Raw genomic sequence first — 19,123 nt, 5'->3', positions numbered from 1 at the left:
GTGTAACTCCTCATGAAATATTGACTAAAAACTATCAAATTTAACCGACTTTCTGCACTGTACCATTAGTACAGCATCTTGTATGGTATCTAATGTTGAGGCATATAATACGTAAGAATCTATTCTTTCTCCGAACTACACATTCCTTTGCAATATCTATTACTCATTCTAACCCTTAATTATATAGCCTTTGAAGTATCTCCTAGATTATCCATGTATATCTTTTCAGCTAGATTATAAATTTATTGAGGGCAAGGAAGGACCACGTCTTCTACTGCTGCTGTGCATTTCCCACAGCTCCAAAGTGAATTGATTTGATTCATCAATTAAATAAATAAATAAAAGCAGTAAATTAAAATGTTAATAATAGATACAGGGTGTTCGTATGATGATTTGGCTCTCTGTTGGGTACTTTCTGTGAATAAACTGTAATCTTCAGAGCAACAGGAAAGGTAGTTATTGATAGCCCTCAAGGCTAAGCGGAAGGTTCAGCTTCAAAAGTTGGGAGTGGGGCTTCCCTGGTGGTGCAGTGGTTGAGAATCTGCCTGCCAATGCGGAGGACACAGGTTTGAACCCTGGTCTGGGAAGATCCCACATGCCGCAGAGCACCTGGGCCCGTGAGCCACAACTGCTGAGCCTGCGTGTCTGGAGCCTGTGCTCCGCAGCAAGAGAGGCCACGACAGTGAGAGGCCCGCGCACTGCAATGAAGAGTGGGCCCCGCTTGCCGCAACTAGAGAAAGCCCTTGCACAGAAACGAAGACCCAACACAGCCAAAAATAAATAATAAAAATTTATTTTAAAAGTTGGGAGTGATCCAAATTATCATGAGCTGGATTACAATTTGACCTTCTTTTTTTCCATTTAGGTATAGAAAGGTGGTTTCCAATAACTGCACTGATGGGGTGAGAGAACAGTACACGGCCAAACCACAGAAGTGCCCAGGGAAGGCCCCGCGGGGGCTCCGGATCGTCACCGCTGATGGAAAGCTGACAGCGGAACAAGGGCACAATGTTACTCTCGTGGTGCAGCTGGAAGAGGTAGGACCGAGGCCCGTCTCCCCTCTACCTTCTAGAGCCAGTGATTTTTCCTAAGGAGTCATGGCTCCCTTTACATGTCTTTTTGTCTCGGTTTACATATATATATATAATCTTTTTTTATTTTAAATTTTGTTTAACATTTTTATTCTACTTTTAGTTCCTTGGTTTATGTTGTTGTTATCATTTCACTTTCTCTGACACATTTCATTGTAAGTTGTTCTTCTCTCTTACTGAATCTCTCACTTGCTAGGGATTCTCTTTGGATTTAACCTTGCCTTGTTGGCGCTTTTAGCAAAATGTTTTCTCAGAATACATCAATGATATTCCTATAATAACTTAACACACATACATACTGAACTAACCTAAAAGCTGCTAATGCTGTCTTCTTCTCTTAACCTGAAGTCTTGGCTTTTCTTTCTAAAGGCAACATGCTGGTCATACATATAGCATCAAGGCCAATCTAAACATAATTGAGTATAATTTCTTTGACAATTAATAGGTTTATTTTTTAATAACACCTCAGGGATATTATAAGCATCAATTATTATTTGCCAAATTATGATTATCTGAAATTTATGAGTATTTAGATGGTAGGATAAGATGACATTTATGTTATGTATTTTAGAATGTGCACAGGTGTGTTTGTCATCTTGTAAATGAGGAAGATGATCTCTAAAGGATAAACACTTTCATAAAATTATCTCAATTATTAAATCAGATGTGCTACCTTCAACCATGTTTTCTGAATACCTAAAATATGGCCAACACTGTGCTAGGCCTTGTGAATACAATGGGGTTTTAAAAGTCCATAATGACACCAGGATGAAGATATACAACATTGACTTACCCCATCCTCTTCTGATAGCCCAGTGGCTCTCAGCCTTTAATATGCATAGGAATTACCTGGTGGGCATGTTAAAACAGTTTCCTGGGCTCCATCGCCAAAGATTCTGAGGTAGGACCCAGGAGTATGCATTTCTAACAAGGTGGTAGGTTATGTATCATGCTTCAAGAAAAAAAAAAAAGAAGGAAACAAGGGCAACATCAAGGGGATAGACCAGTCTGAGAGGTTCTAGAGTGTGGCTTGAAGGGGTAGAGATGAAGCAGTTAGGATTACATTGTCAGGTTTACTCAAAATACTTAGTATTTTAGTTCCTGTAGAAAAAACTGTGAAATAAATGAGTTTGCAACCCTGGCTCTGATGATGCTGTTGCTTTTAGTTCAAGGACCACTTAGAAAACCACTACTCTAACTTAATACTCTTTTCTACTATCCCCTTAATAAGTGCCTTTTAACCATACTCAATTTTCTAAATACTAATGTTCCCCAAAGTTCTTCAGTTGGAACTAGAAAGAGATGGGCCAATTTAGACCAAGTGGAGTTGCTTGCATTTCACAGAAATAAATCTATGGGGACTTCTGCCTGAGGCTATGACAGACTAGCTTGCTGCAAACCAGATATATATGTATTATTTAGAGCAAGAGTGAGAGAGAGAGTGGGAAAGAGAGAGGCAGACATACACACAGAAGGAGAAAGAGGGTTTGAAAAGCTGCAATTCTTTTCTTGAGAGATGGGAAAATCATTGCGATGAGTCTAACATTTTATGCTGTATTTCCCCTCAAGAACCTTGCCAATTCATACATCATGCTGTATAAGAGGTCAGATTTTCAGATTCCCAGTAGAAGGTGAGATGAAAAGTGTTGGCTAAACATCTGTTGGTGGACTTACAAGCCTGGGAAGATAGAGGTTGGACTTCAGGGTTACCAAGTCAGCTGGGACTGATGATGTCAAAACACAGAGAGAAGGAAAGCACAGAGAAGTCATAGAATATTCTGTGTCTTTTGTTCCCTTGAGTTATTTGACAATATCTGAGGGATACAGACAAAATAGAAAGTAGTCAGTTAAGAGGATGTGAAGTCAAACATAGGTTTTCGAAGTATTACATTTGGGGGAGATAAAAAATTTGAGGTTAGGGACTATCAAGAGGAAAGCCCTGGTGAACGATCCAAGACTAGGTTCTGGAGACTCCTGGAAAGCTCTATGCTAGGAGTAAAGACAAAACAGAATTAGACCAGACTCTCTACACCCTGAAATCACAACTGACATTTGAAGGGTTGGAGTGATTGCCCCCCATCTTAAATGTCTGTCAGAAGCTATAACAAATCCTCTTTAGGAAAATAACATACATCAGAGGCCTTCCTTGTTTTTTGCATATAAAAGTTGGGGTGTTTAAATAATTACAGGTATATCAAGAAACAGGACTGAGAACAGGAAAAAAGCAACAGAGGAAAGAACGGTTGCCTGAGATATGATTAATGTTTATGAATATGGGATAAGATATAAAATTTAACCCCATAGCAGTCATCAATAGGAGGCAGTAAGCAAATGGAAGTTATAGAAAATAAAGATATAATTACTGATATTGATCAGCATGAAGAAATAAATGCCAGTACACATATAAAATGAAACATCATACAACGATGAAAAACAGCAAGCTATTGCTACATACAGAAATGTGAACGAATCTCATAACTAATATTGAGCTAAAGAAATCAGACTGAAAAAAAATGCATATCATGTGAGCCTACTTAATTAATCTGCAAAAAATAGGCAAAACTGATTTATGGTGATAGAAATGAGAATAATTATTACCTTTGAAGGGGAAGTGGAAGGGAGCATTTTGGTGGTATTAGCAATTTTCAGTTTCTTGGTGATTAATAAATACATTCACTTTGTAAAATTCAAGTTGTGTATTTAACAATATGCATATTTTTATGTGTACTATATTCAACAAAAAGCTTACTTAAAAATCACTTTAGAAATTCAAATAAAACACTTAGTATTTAGGTCATTAAACAATAAGGAAAAAGAAAACTGTTAGGGAGGGATTCATTTTCCAGGCCAATCCTATATCCTATGATGAAGGTGAAGGTACCTTTCCCAGAGACATAAGGAACCTCATTATGATACTCAGAAGAACATCATCTTTTGAAGCAGCAGATGTCAATGCTGGAGCAGGATTCAGAATTTAGATTTTTATTTCATTTTGAAGAATACAGTAGAGCAAGATCTGAAACAAGAAATCAGGCCTGGTCAACTCCAACCTCTGTACAGCCTCCAGGGACGGAGGCCAGGCTCTCATCTGTTCAATGTTGCTTTCCATGTAACCAAGATGATCAGGCGTCTCAAACTTGGCTGGGTGATGTGGGAACAGATTGGGGAATCTGGTTCTAAGATGTGTAAATTCATGCCTTCTGGGCACAAAAAGGGGGAAAAAATAACGAGTGAGTTCATTCCACTCGAATGGGCAAAGCTACAGCAGCAGGGATGAGTCTGCTGCCTGCACCTGTCAGAACTGGCCCCTTGATGCTCTTGCCTCCTAGTACAAAGCACCAAGCCCTAAGGACTGTCCCCATGTCAAGAGGCCCTGGAGACCTCACATTTGATTGTGAGATCCTGTGCTAATGAGTCACAAGCTCGCCTTACAGAAACAACCTGAGTTGGAACCTCAGTAGGAACTCAATAAATGTGTGTGGATTTGGATAGGCTTCCCCAAGGAGTGTAGAGATAAAGTCTAAACTTAAAAGGAAAAAGGCTCTTAAAATTTGAATAATATCCCAAACATGTTAAAGTCTTCATCTGAAATCCAAATCCCTTCCTTTATTCTGTTCTAGTGCATGTCCTAATTCTAACATAAGAATATCAATGAAAACCTTGCTAAAACCAGAGCAAAGAAGAGAACTTGTTATTGACTGAAGATAATCAAAGGCTAAGTACACTGATGCCAACTTGTAACTCCATGTACGATAGGATGTGTGTGAGCCAAAATTTTGCAGATTTGACAAATGCAGGAAATGGAATCCCTTTTTGTAAATAGCATGTGAGCCCACCCCCACATCTAGGTGACACAGTGACATCATAACACAAGTCCTTCAAAATCCTACAGCTTGGTTACTCAGAGAACCGCATAATTCTGTTGAAGTTGATGAAAAGCTCCCATGTCGTGAACCCCATCCCTGCTGCTTTGAGGATTCTCTCCAAATTTACCATAATAAAAGAATCTTCATTAAAAGCAACAAGGCAAAGGAGCCAGTCTTGCTTCCATCCCAGACTCACTCATTATGGCAGATCCAAGAACACACACACATGCACACACACACTCACACTCACACTATGCATTTATGCATCACTGTTTTCTTAAGGACAAAGAACATTGATCCAGGAACCAACCAAGAAGGGAGAGGAGGAATCCATGAAGTTGTGTTTAAGAAGCCGAACATTTTACATTTTACAACACCTGAGTTTTAGGAAGCCAATCGACGGTGTTTTGCAGTGAGACCCCAGCAATGAGAGATAGCATCTCTGTCTGAAGATTTGCTTAAGATGGATGTCCTCTGGACCACTAATGAGCACCTAGTGAGTCTATAGACTTTCAATGTGATAACTCGGCTTTCTAGAGAAATCCAATGCGAGAACCTGAAGGCACAGGATGGATGGCAAAGGGCCTAATCAGTCTTAAGAACTCAACAAACCTGATTTGGAAGGCATTCATTTGAGAGGACTGCTAGGCAGAAGTAGTATCTCCATGTTATGGGAAATAATTAAATCTGTTTTAAATAGCTGTAAGAATAAAGAGATGCAATTCACTGCATAATTTAAGACTTTTAAATTAAATCTGAGGCAAGGGACTAAAATTAAAAACTTTGATCCGTATGTCATTGTTTTAATACTTCAATTTACATACAAAGACTGGAACTTAATAAGGAAAATTTATGATTATAACTTCTTCTGTGAGATTTAACTCCGAAACGTGAAGGCTGTGTCCTCATTAAATGGATTTCAATGAGCTGTAATTTCACATAACATTGAAAGACTTATGGCCACATAAAAGTAACCACAATGTAATAGCACTTCATAAATACTGCAGGATGCTGCCAGCCATCGGATGTTAGAGAAGTTGACTTTTGATAATTTTTTTGTGTCTGCAAGACACTTATCTGTTGAATTGATAAAGGAATCTGATCTACTTTTTCACCTGCAGAAAGAGTTGGCATAAAGAGTTAGCAGGAAGTGTTAAGTCCAGGCAGGTGTCACTTTCCAGCCCAGATCCAACTCAGAAGGTTCAGCTGTTTTCTTCTTCCACACAAAGGAATGGGAGCTGATTTCAGTGAGCCATGGAGATTTAAGAGGCTTTCTCATGCATATATAATTCCTTACTCTGTTCAGCTTTATTCTCTTTGACTCTAGCAAGGTAATTGAGCCCTTCATTTCTTCCCCCTTGTTGCTCCGGATTAAGAAGGAAAGAAGGAAATGAGGCAGGCAATGTAGGTTGTCTTTAAGAGGGCTGATGCCTGAAGTTCAGGTTGTATTCAGGTTAGCAGCTCTCTCTAAGGCTCTACTGTTCTCTCTCCTCAATGCTGGCCCACATGCGTTGGTGTATTTCTATTCTTTAGGGTTTCAGAGAATAGATGTTTGCAAAGAACTTCAGTCTGCCTTGACAAGCAAAGAGAGATACTTGGCTCGTTACTGAGAGATCCAGTACAGTGAATATCCCAAGGGCAGGAGTCATGAAATGGTCTTCAGTTTGGATGTTCAATCTTTCAACCTGTCTGCTTCAGGCCCTCCAACACTGGTGTCCACCACCCCTTGAATCAGGGCTTCACCAAACCACGCAGTTCTTGCCCAAGTGTGTAACTTCCTCAGGTTTCTGGCTTTGCACTTTGCCATTCATTATTCCATGGCTCTCTGTCTTACCAGCTCACTCTGCTCTGTAACCCACCTTTCACGTGCAGTGGGAAGTCTCCATCAGGTGACAACAGCACTTGGATAAGTTTTGCATCTTCGCCAAAGAGCGGAGATTATTTCAGCAGCCTGGAGGAATGTTGGAATATGTGTGGATGTCCAATAATGCCAATTACAAGAATAATAGAATTATGAAAATGACAGTTTACCTGGCCTAGAAATGACAACTAAGATCATCATCATCTGCCCATCTTTATAGCTAAAGAAATTGAGATCCAATTGTAAAATGCATTTCAAGGGGCATTCAACCAGGTCTTCTAACTCTCAGGTCACCACCTGCCTTCTTTAGGGCACCTCTTTCACATATAGAGATGTGGATGTCTATAGATCTCTGTAAAGTCACTTACATCTCATAACAACTTAATAACTTGGAAAAGTGGTGAAGTGACATCCAGGGCAAGAAATCAAATGTCCATTTCATAGACAGGATCCCATGACTCAATTAAGTCCACCAAGTGATGCTGGGTATAAAAATTCTGAAAGCTATTTAAAGTGTTGACAGCAGAGCATAAAACAGTGTAATAATTTCAGTATTGCCGTTATTGTGTGTGTGTGTGTGTGTGCACACGTGTGCACGCACATGCACATTATCATTGGTTAATATGGTATTCACCAGTGTAGCAATGTGATCTCTGGGTGGTACGATTATGAGCAATTTGAATTTTCTTCTTCCAAATTTTATGCATGTTCTACAGTTTTTGGGAAGAATTCATCATGGCTTTTCTCTCTTTGTTTTTCTTTCTTCTAATAAGGTCGACATATTTCTGTTACATATTTTAGTAATAGGAGAAACTCATTGTAGGTTTATTCCTAAAGGAATCTTCCTACTACTCTTTCTTTCAAAATGTAACTTGTTCTTATGACACACCTGAATGTTTACTTTTAGAGTGATTTTTTTTTAAAGTCATTCAAAAACATTTATACAATTTACGTCATTGGGCAGCCCCATAGTTTTCCTGCCAAAGGCTGCTGGGGTGATTCCTGAAGACACCATATAGCAGTAACAGTATAGCAACGCCCTTTACCACCTAAAAAGGGTTTTGAAAGCACAATGGATCAAGGTTCTGACCTCTCGGTACCACAACGTCCAGATGGAGTAAGGAGGCCTTTGCTTATGGTCATTTGTCTACTTACACAAGCCAAGTGTTCCTCCCGACTCATGGTGTTCTGTTCCATGCTAAGCCAGACAAGTACAGAAGACATAAACATGTAATTTGGAAATTTGCTGTTCATTTAAACACATGGTGCTACAGCTTATTTGTAAGTGAAGGATTAAACCATTTTGTGATGTTCTAATAGGAAATTCTTGGTCTGAGCATTAGATCCAGAAGTCTTTGGATATTTAGTTAGGCAAGTTCCAAGGATCATAGGCCTCAAAGAAGGGTCAAGCCATCTGTATTTCATCAGAGCAGAGGCGAAATACGCATCCAATCAAATTATTTGGTGGGTCCATAGCCTGGTCTTCCTGGCATCACTGGCCTTGTCAGACCTGAGTTTTCTGGTGAAATCATAAAACCCCATAGACTACCCTCCTTACTGTTGTGAATGTTCTCCATTCAGGTCAAAGCATCCAAGTTTACTGTTGCCTGTGCTCCCAGAGAAGCCCGAGGTCTGCATATCTAGAGAGATGCGTGTGCTATTGAAAAGCATCTCTGAATAGGCAAGGGAAGGAGGTTGAGTCTATATTTTGCAATTGTGCTGATATCTAGATATCTTGGGATTATGTCCAGAGCGCAGTTTTGAAACTGAATAGAAGCACATAGGGAATGCTTCAAACCAGACAGCCAGGAAACACTCCCAGCTGCTCTGCTGTGGCAGCCTCAGCATTCAGCAATAGTAGTACCTCTTGGAAGGGATGCTAGGAGAGCTAGGAGCAGAAGATGGGGCATGTGCAACTACCTTTTATCATAGACTGGTGTTGTCCTGTGCTGGAAGGACTCGGTTGACCACTATAAAATGGCAGTTCCAACATAGTGACAGCAGTGGATTCCTGTTTACAGCCATCTCACTCTTTGTCAAACACTCATATCATCAGAGGTCTTCATAAATGCGCTTTGTAGCTTCCATGGTGTTTTCTAGAGTGTGGAGTATTACACCGGGCTCCTCTCACATCACTATTTAATGAAGAATTTGATCTGTGCTGGCATTCCTCTAACGGGTTTTAGTTACTGAGGCTTACAAACACTCTCTGGTTTTACATATCAGGCAATCCATTCTTCAGCATCCATCTGGGAATGAGCACATGGAATACTTTGAGTGTCTTCTGAACAAGAGGTAGTAGTGATGAACATGGAGTTAAGAAGAGCTTGGTTCAAACTAATCTTGTGACTCTAGGCAAATTTTAACAGTCTTTTAGGTCTGAGTCTTTTAGGGATGAAGATTCAATGAGGGAGAGACCTTCAAGATGGTGGAGGAGTAAGATGTGGAGATCACCTTCCTCCCCACAAATACATCAGAAATACATCTACATGTGGAACAACTCCTTCAGAACACCTACTGAATCCTGGCAGAAGACCTCAGACTTCCCAAAAGGCAAGAAACTCCCCATATACCTGGCCGTGTGACTGACAGGGTCTTGGTGCTCAGGCCAGGTGTCAGGTCTGTGCCTCTGAGGTGGGAGAGCCGAGTTCAGGACATTAGTCCACCAGAGACCTCCCGGCTCCACGTAATATCAAACGGTGAAAGTTCTCCAAAGATCTCTATCTCAACACTAAGACCCAGCTCCACTCAATGACCAGCAAGCTACAGTGCGGGGCACCCTATGCCAAACAACTAGCAAGACAGGAACACAACCCAATCCATTAGCAGAGAGGCTGCCTAAAATCATTACTAAGTTCACAGACACCCCAAAACACACCACCAGATGTGGTCCTACCCACCAGAGAGACAAGATCCAGCCTCATCCACCAGAACACAGGCACCAGTCCCCTCCACCAGGAAGCCTACACAACCCACTGAACCAACCTTAGCCACTGGGGACAGACACCAAAAACAACAGGAACTACAAAAATGCAGGCTGTGAAAAGGAGACCCCAAAAACAGTAAGTTAAGCAGAATGAGAAGACAGAGAAACACACAGCAGATCAAGGAGCAAGGTAAAAACCCACCAGACCAAACAAATGAAGAGGAAATAGGCAATCTACCTGAAAAAGAATTCAGAGTAATGATAGTAGAGATGATCCAAAGTCTTGGAAATGGAATGGAGAAAATACAAGAAACGTTTAAAAAGGACCTAGAAGAACTAAAGAGCAAACAAACAGTGATGAACAACACAATAAATGAAATTAAAAACTGTCTAGAAGGAATCAATAGCAGAATAACTGAGGCAGAAGAATGGATAAGTGACCTGGAAGATAAAATCATGCAAATAACTACCACAGAGCAGAATAAAGAGAAAACAATGAAAAGAATTGAGGTCAGTCTCAGAGACCTCTGGGACAACATTAAACGCACCAACATTCGAATTATAGGGGTCCCAGAAGAAGAAGAGAAAAAGAAAGGGATGGAGAAAATAGTTGAAGACATCATAGTTGAAAACTTCCCTAATATGGAACAGGAAATAGTCAGTCAAGTTCAGGCAGCACAGAGAGTCCCATACAGGATAAATCCAAGGAGAAACACGCCAAGACACATATAGATCAAACTATCAAAAATTAAATACAAAGAAAAAATATTAAAAGCAGCAAGGGAAAAACAACAAATAACATACAAGGGAATCCCCATAAAGTTAACAGCTGATCTTTCAGCAGACACTCTGCAAGCCAGAACGGGGTGGCAGGATATATTGAAAGTGATGAAAGGGGAAAACCTACAAACAAGATTACTCTACCCAGCAAGGATCAGATTCGATGGAGTAACTAAAACCTTTACAGACAAGCAAAAGCTAAGAGAATTCAGCACCACCAAACCAGCTTTACAAAAAATGCTGAAGGAACTTCCTAGGCAGGAAACACAAGAGAAGGAGAAGACCTACAGTAAGAAACACAAAACAGGGCTTCCCTGGCGGCGCAGTGGTTGAGAGTCCGCCTGCCGTTGCAGGGGACATGGGTTCATGCCCCGGTCTGGGAAGATCCCACATGCCGCAGAGCAGCTGGGCCCATGAGCCATGGCTGCTGAGCCTGCACGTCTGGAGTCTGTGCTACGCAACAGGAGAGGCCACAACAGTGAGAGGCCCGTGTACCACCAAAAAAAAAAAAAAAAGGACACCCAAAACAATTAAGAAAATGGTAATAGGAACATACATATCAATAACTACCTTAAATGTGAATGGATTAAATGCTGCAACCAAAAGAAGTAGACTGGCTGAATGGATACAAAAACAAAACCCGTATATATGCTGTCTACAGCAGACCCACTTCAGGACTAGGGACACATACAGACTGAAAGTGAGGGGATGGAAAAGATATTCTATGCAAATGGAAACCAAAAAGCTGCAGTAGCAATTCTCATATGAGACAAAATAGACTTTAAATAAAGACTATTACAAGAGCCAAAGAAGGACACTACATAATGATCAAGGGAACAATCCAAGAAGAAGATTTAACAATTGTAAATATTTATGCATCCAACATAGGAGCACCTCAATACATACGGCAACTGCTAGAAGCCATAAAAGGTAACACAGTCATAGTAAGGGACTTTAACAGCCCACTTTCACCAATGGACAGATCGTCTGAAATGAAAATAAATAAGCAAACACAAGCTTTAAATCATACATTAAACAAGACGGACTTAATTGATATTTATAGGACATTCCATCCCAAAACAACAGAATACACTTTCTTCACAAGTGCTCATGGAACATTCTCCAGAATAGATCATATCTCGGGTCACAACTCAATCCTTGGTAAATTTAAGAAAATTGAAATTGCATCAAGTATCTTTCCCAACCACAATGCTATGAGACTAGATATCACTTACAGGAAAAAATCTATAAAAAATACAAACACATGGAGGCTAAACAATACACTACTAAATGACCAAGAGATCACTGAAGAAATCAAGGAGGAAATCAAAAATACCGAGAAACAAATGACAATGAAAATACAATGACGCAAAACCTATGGGATGCAGCAAAAGCAGTTCTAAGAGGGAAGTTTGTAGCAGTACAATCCTACCTCAAGAAACAAGAAACATCTCTAATAAACAACCTAACCTTTCACCTAAAGCAATTAGAGAAAAAAGAACAAAAAAACCCCAAAGTTAGCAGAAGGAAAGAAATCATAAGGATCAGATCAGAAATAAATGAAAAAGAAATGAAAGAAACGATAGCAAAGATCAATAAAACTAAAAGCGGGTTCTTTGAGAAGATAAACAAGATAGATAAACCATTAGCCAGACTCATCAAGAAAAAAAGGAAGACTCAAGTCAATAGAATTAGAAATGAAAAAGGAGAAGTAACAACTGACACTGCAGAAATACAAAGGATCATGAGAGATTACTACAGGCAACTCTATGCCAACAAAATGGACAACCTGTAAGAAATGGACAAATTCTAGGTAAAGCACAACCTTCCAAGACTGAACCAGGAAGAAATAGAAAATGTAAACAGACCAATCACAAGCACTGAAATTGAGACTGTGATGAAAAATCTTCCAACAGACAAAAGCCCAGGACCAGATGGCTTCACAGGTGAATTCTATCGAACTTTTAGAGAAGAGCTAACACCTATCCTTCTCAAAATCTTCCAAAATATTGCAGAGGGAGGAACACTCCCAGACTCATTCTACGAGGCCACCATCACCCTGATACCAAAACCAGACAAAGATTTCACAAAGAAAGAAAACTACAGACCAATATCAGTGATGAACATAGATGCAAAAATCCTCAATAGGACACTAGCAAACAGACCCTAACAGTGCATTAAAAGGATCATACACCATGATCAAGTGGGATTTATGCCAGGAATGCAAGGATTCTTCAGTATATGCAAATCAATCAATGTGACACACCATATCAACAAACAGAAAGAGAAAAAACATATGATCATCTCAATAGCTGCAGAAAAAGCTTTTGACAAAATTCAACACCCATTTATGATAAAAACCCTCTAGGAAGTAGGCATACAGGGAACTTACCTGAACATAATAAAGGCCATATATGACAAACCCACAGCCAATATCGTTCTCAATCATGAAAAACTGAAACCATTTCCTCTAAGATCAGGAACAAGACAAGGTTGTCCACAGTCACCACTATTACTGGAAGTTTTGGAAGTTTTAGCCACAGCAGTCAGAGAAGAAAAAGAAATAAAAGGAATCCAAATCAGAAAAGAAGAAATAAAGCTGTCACTGTTTGTAGATGACATGATGCTATACATAGAGAATCCTAAAGATGCTACCAGAAAACTACTAGAGCTAATCAATGAATTTAGTAAAGTAGCAGTATACAAAATGAATGCACAGAAATCTCTTGCATCCCTATACATTAATGATGAAAAATCTGAAAGAGAAATTAAGGAAACACCCCCGTTTACCATTGCAACAAAAAGAATAAAATACCTAGGAATCAGCCTACCTAAGGAGACAAAAGACCTGTATGCAGAAAACTATGACACTGATGAAAGAAATTAAAGGTGATACAAACAGATAGAGATAGCATGTTCTTGGATTAGAAGAATCAACATTGTGAAAATGACTATACTACCCAAAGCAAACTACAGATTCAGTGCAGTCCCTATCAAACTACCAATGGCATTTTTCACAGAACTAGAACAAAAAATTTTACAATTTGTATGGAAACACAAAAGACCCTGAATAGCCAAAGCAGTCTTGAGAAAGAAAAACAGAGCTGGAGGAATCAGGCTCCCTGACTTCAGACTGTACTACAAAGGTACAGTAATCAAGACAGTATGGTACTGGCACAAAAACAGAAATATAGATCAATGGAACAGGATAGAAAGCTCAGAGATAAATCCACACACACATGGTCACCTTGTCTTTGATAGAGGAGGCAAGAATATACAATGGAGAAAAGACAGCCTCTTCAGTAAGTGGTGCTGGGAAAACTAGACAGCTACATGGTAAAACAATGAAATTAGAACATTCCCTAACACCATACACAAAAATAAGCTCAAAATGGATTAAAGACCTAAATGTAAGGCCAGGCACTATAAAACTCTTAGGGGAAAGCATAGGCAGGACAGTCTATGACATAAATCACAGCAAGAACCTTATTGACCCACCTGCTAGAGAAATGGAAATTAAAAAAATAAACAAATGGGACCTAATGTAACTTAAAAGTTTGCACAGCAAAGGAAACCATAAACAAGACGAAAAGACAGCCCTCACAATGGGAGAAAATGTTTGCAAATGAAGCAACTGACAAAGGATTAATCTCCAAAATATGTAAGGAACTCATGCAGCTCAATATCAAAAAAACAAACAATCCAATCCAAAAATGGGCAGAAGACCTAAATAGTCGTTTCTCCAAAGAAGATATAGAGATTCCCAACAAACACATGAAAGGATGCTCAACATCACTAATCATTAGAGAAATGAAAAACTACAATGAGGTATCAACTCACACTAGTCAGAATGGCCATCATCAAAAAATCTAGAAACAATAAATGCTGGAGAGGGTGTGGAGAAAAGGGAACCCTCTTGCACTGTTGGTGGGAATGTAAATTGATACAGCCACTAGGGAGAACAGTATGGAGGGTCCTTATAAAACTACAAATAGAACTACCATATGACCCAGCAATCCCACTGCTGGGCATATACCCTGGGAAAACAGTAATTCAAAAAGAGACATGTACCACAGTGTTCACTGCAGCTCTATTTACAATAGCCAGGACATGGAAGCAAGTTAAGTGTCCATCGACAGATGAATGGATAAAGAAGATGTGGCACATATATACAACAGAATATTACTCAGCTATAAAAAGAAACAAAATTTTGTTATTTGTAGTGAGGTGGATGGACCTAGAGACTGGCATACAGTGTGAAGTAAGTCAGAAAGAGGAAAACAAATACCGTATGTTAACACATATATACGGAATCTAAAAAACAAAAAATTTAAAAAAATGGTTCTGAAGAACCTAGGGGCAGGACAGGAATAAAGACACAGATGTAGAGCATGGGCTTGAGGACACGGGGAGGGGGAAGGGTAAGCTGAGACGAAGTGAGAGAGTGGCATGGACATATATACACTACCAAATGTAAAGTATCTAGTCCAAAGCAGTCACATAGCACAGGGAGATCAGATTGGTGCTTTGTGACCACCTAGAGGGGCGGGATAGGGAGGGTGGGAGGGAGACGCAAGAGGGGGGATATATGGGGATATATGTATATGTATAGTTGATTCACTTTGTTATAAAGGAGAAACTAACACACCATTGTAAAGCAATTATACTCCAATAAAGATGTTAAAAAATAAAAATAAAAAGCTATATATAACAAAAATATTAAAAAAATTTTTTTAAAGATTCAATGAGAAACTATAGAGAGAAATGCTGTTATTATTTCTGGGACAGAAAACTTTTGAGAAATGTTCTCTTTCTTTTTCCTTAGTGACCATCAGGGGTTGTTCTAGAACAATCTTAGCTAGCACAATTCACGTAATAAGTCACATGCCAGAGGTCGGTCTTATTGAATAAGCACAAGGGGGATAGTGCTTCTTTCCATGAATTCCTCTCCACCTGCTGACAAAATCTTTTCTTTTGGAGGCCAGAGCAACATTATACCATAGTTATCTCCTTTTTTGTTTCTTCTTGAGACTCAGCCATAAAAAACCTTGCCAGTCTAAGTCTAAAGTTGCTAACCTGAGTCGCATACCCTGGAATAGGACATGCAAGGCAAAGGTGGATTATTTTTTGTTTTTCTAACTTATTTTATTGAAGTATAGTTGATTTACAGCGTTATGTTAATTTCTGACGTACAGCAAAATGATTCAGTTATACATGTATATACATTCTTTTTCATATTCTTTTCCATTATGGTTTATCACAGGATGTTAAATATAGTTCCCCGTCCTATACAGTAGGACCTTATTATTTATCCATTCAATATAATAGCTTGCATCTGCTATTCCCAAACTCCCCCAGCCCCCCACCCACTTGGCAACCACAAGTCTGTTCTCTGTGTCTGTGAATCTGTTTCTGTTTCATAGATAAGTTCATCTGTGTTATATTTTAGATTCTACATATAACTGATATGTGGTATTTGTCTTTCTCTTTCTGACTTACTTCACTTAGTATGATAATCTCTAGGTCCATCCATGTGGCTGCAAATGGTATTATTTCGTTCTTTTTTATGGCTGAGTAGTATTCCATTGTATATATGTACCACATCTTTATCCATTCCTCTGTCGATGGACATTTAAGTTGTTTCCGTGTCTTGGCTATTGTGAATAATGCTGCTCTGAACATAGGGGTGCACGTGTCTTTTTGAATTATAGCTTTGTCCACATATATGCCTAGGAGTAGGATTGCTGGATCATATGGCAGCTCTATTTTTAGTTTGTTGAGGAACCTCTATACTGTTTTCCATAGTGGCTGCAGCGATTTACCTTCCCAAAATGTGGATTATTTTTATTTCACACTCCCCATCCTGCCCAAGTACCTTTAGCCATAAGAAGAAAGACTGAAATGTCTGATTTTTGTTTCTGGCATTTAATGCCCCTAGTGATATCTTTGTTCAAATACTGTGGTCAAAAAACATTAAAATAATAATAGAAATCCAAGACCAAAGTCGGCTGTATCTCATGATCAATCTAACCAATGTCTGTGTTACCTCCTGGTTATTTCCTATATACTTAATATTTAAATGTTTATAGTAACAGTAGGGAAGAATTATTGTGTTTTGTGGTGTTTCTTACGTTATCCCCTACTCCGCCGCTTCTTTTAAATTTGGTGAAATCTTTATTGCTCCTTTACTCCTCCTGCTGATCTTCCTCTGCCCCTCACTTCACTTCACCCCTGGGGTCATCAGTGTTCACAGGCTGGGTTGTTTTAACCAGCACATTTATGCTCATGCAAACACATACAGACTTACAGTACTTGTGTTATTTTATGCATTTAAAACTAGGTTCTACTATAGGTGTTTCACTTCAATGTAGTTTTTGCTGCATAAACTGTAAGGCACCTTCCAGGACTGAATTTCAGTAAAACCTGAGTCAGGCCCACCCTTGAGCTTTGCAAGGACCAACCTCTGACAAACGAGTCCAGTTTCTATCTGCAGTGGATCCCTGATGCTTTCAGGTGGGTCTTAGAGTCTCATTTCTGGACTGAGGCTGTCAGTGTTGAGTTACTGTAGCATTTGTTTTCCCATTTTTCTCTGAAGCCCTGTCACAGGAACTGATAGGTTAGGTTCACACCCCTTTCATTTCTCAGGTTAATCTTGGCTTCAATGTGGCCATTTGATGATATATTTGTTTTTCTATTACAGAAGGCAGTGCTGCCCTTGGAGAATCCCTGTGTAGATTTCACGTGGCTTTTGTGCCTTTCTTGGGCCCTTCTTTTGAGCTAGTACTCTCGGTTCTGTGTCTATGTTAGGGCATGTGGCTAAATGGCATTAGGTCTAAAGAATTTTATGTGACAGTCTATATATTTCCCAGTGTAGCTTGTGTTTCGGGAATGACTTGTCATTAGGCTGAAGTACCTCTTGATACACAAGATTTTCCTGATTACTGATTATGAATGCCTATCATTTCCCATATTCTTTAACTTATTTATGGCTTGAACATGACACTGATTCACCAGAGGGAAGACATTAGGGTAGTGTATGGAGTTCACAACAACCCATCTTTCCACTTATAAGCAAAAATATTTTTGGGGAGGGGAAACGGTCAAAGCCAGGAATAGAGTCTAAACAGGAAAAGAAAGTGAGGCTTGCCTTTGTTGTCACCTTTCTCTCACTCTAAAAGGCATTGCAAGTAAATTCCAATGAAAGGAACCCAACAAGGACTGAGCTGCAAGGATAAAGCTAAACCACAAATCATCTTAGACCTGTTTTGAAGCCTCTCACCAGCTATGGGACTTTTGGCATCTTGTTTAACCTGTTTGTGCTCCAGCTCTCCTGGTATGGCAAATAGAAGTAACATCTTCCCTTGGTGTCTCGCAAAGGTCCTAACAGCCAAATGAGATAATATATAAGAAAGCACTTTAATGAACAAGCATGGTAGAAATGCACAATATTAAAAATTTATTTTTTCTTTTTTAAAATTTCAAAATGTATTGAACAGAAAAGAATCATCTGCAAGCACTGTGTTAGGTACTGAAGATGCAGGCCTTAAGGGTACATCTCAGCCCTGTATACAAACTACCTTCACATTATCCAGCAACTCGTTTTCCTAGAGAACTGACCTTGACCTAGTGTGTCGTGGAACTTTTGTGATTGTGCACCAGCCACTAACAGTGAGTTTAGTTCTTCCATTGCTGGCTCTATTAATACATCCTTAGCACTTAGAATCCTAAAACATCCTGGGAAAACTTTCACCATTGTGCCAAGGTGGAATAGGAATGGCATCAGCTTGTGTTGTACTGTATTCATCTTTAGATGAGTTCGGTCACAAGAAAACCTAACATTCAACAGTCTGAACCAGTGGGCCCCAACCTTTGGTGCAGCCCAGCATCAGCTGTGGACCTTTTTCAGGCCACAGCAGGACCGAGCATCCTCCCCAGAGGTCCCGAACCAGGAGGTGGGTCTTGGATGGTAACTGGACATCAGCTTTTTTTTTCTTTTAATTTCTATAAGAGATTTTGATATCAAAGGCTGAGAGTCATTGATTTCAAAACCAATAAACTATGGGAATTAATTTAGCAGGAAGGTGAATGTAATTTCCTGCTGCAACTCATATATCAATCTACCTATCATCTACCCTGAACTATCACCTAACTGGCTTCCCAGAATACTTGGGCCTCCTTCCAGTGCATCCTCCATATTGTAGCCAGAGTGATATTTATTAATTAAAAATATTATCATGCCATCTTCCCCCACACCCCTGCTTCAAACATCGATGTCTTCCCATCGCTCTTAGGAGAAAGATCGAAGTCAGAAACTTGGCCTCCAAATCCTAAAATGTCATCGTCTCCCCTCCAGTCTAATTTCACATGTTCCTACTGTGCCTGTATCGTTAGCTTCCTTTAACTGTTTCCCCCCCTCTTCTGCCACAGGGCCCTTGCACACCTGGTTCCTGTTGTCCTCATTGCCTGAACTCCTCACCTCCATCTCTTTTGCTCATTTCCTTTGTTTGGTTAATTTCTTTCGTTCAGGCCTTCTCAGCTCAGATATCACTTCTTCCTGAAGCCTTTCTTTTTTTTTTTTTTTAATTTATTTTATTTATTT

General features: G+C 39.5%; 1 protein-coding gene across 3 annotated transcripts in view; it reads left to right on the top strand.

The window, feature by feature from the left end:
- The window catches only part of SORCS1 (sortilin related VPS10 domain containing receptor 1), a 275,703-nt gene that overhangs the window by 191,976 nt on the left and 64,604 nt on the right, over positions 1-19,123 (top strand). For all 3 annotated transcript variants that reach the window (XM_007470452.1, XM_007470451.1, XM_007470450.1), the window contains exon 16: positions 866-1,037. In XM_007470452.1, the coding sequence (XP_007470514.1) occupies positions 866-1,037 (172 nt within the window). The remainder of the gene's footprint in view (positions 1-865; positions 1,038-19,123) is intronic.

This window comes from Lipotes vexillifer, unplaced genomic scaffold (assembly GCF_000442215.2).
Source record: "Lipotes vexillifer unplaced genomic scaffold, Lipotes_vexillifer_v1.1 scaffold916, whole genome shotgun sequence".
NCBI lineage: Eukaryota > Metazoa > Chordata > Mammalia > Artiodactyla > Lipotidae > Lipotes > Lipotes vexillifer.
The sequence above is the reverse complement of the archived record's forward strand: the minus strand, read 5'-3'. Positions and strand labels throughout refer to the sequence as shown.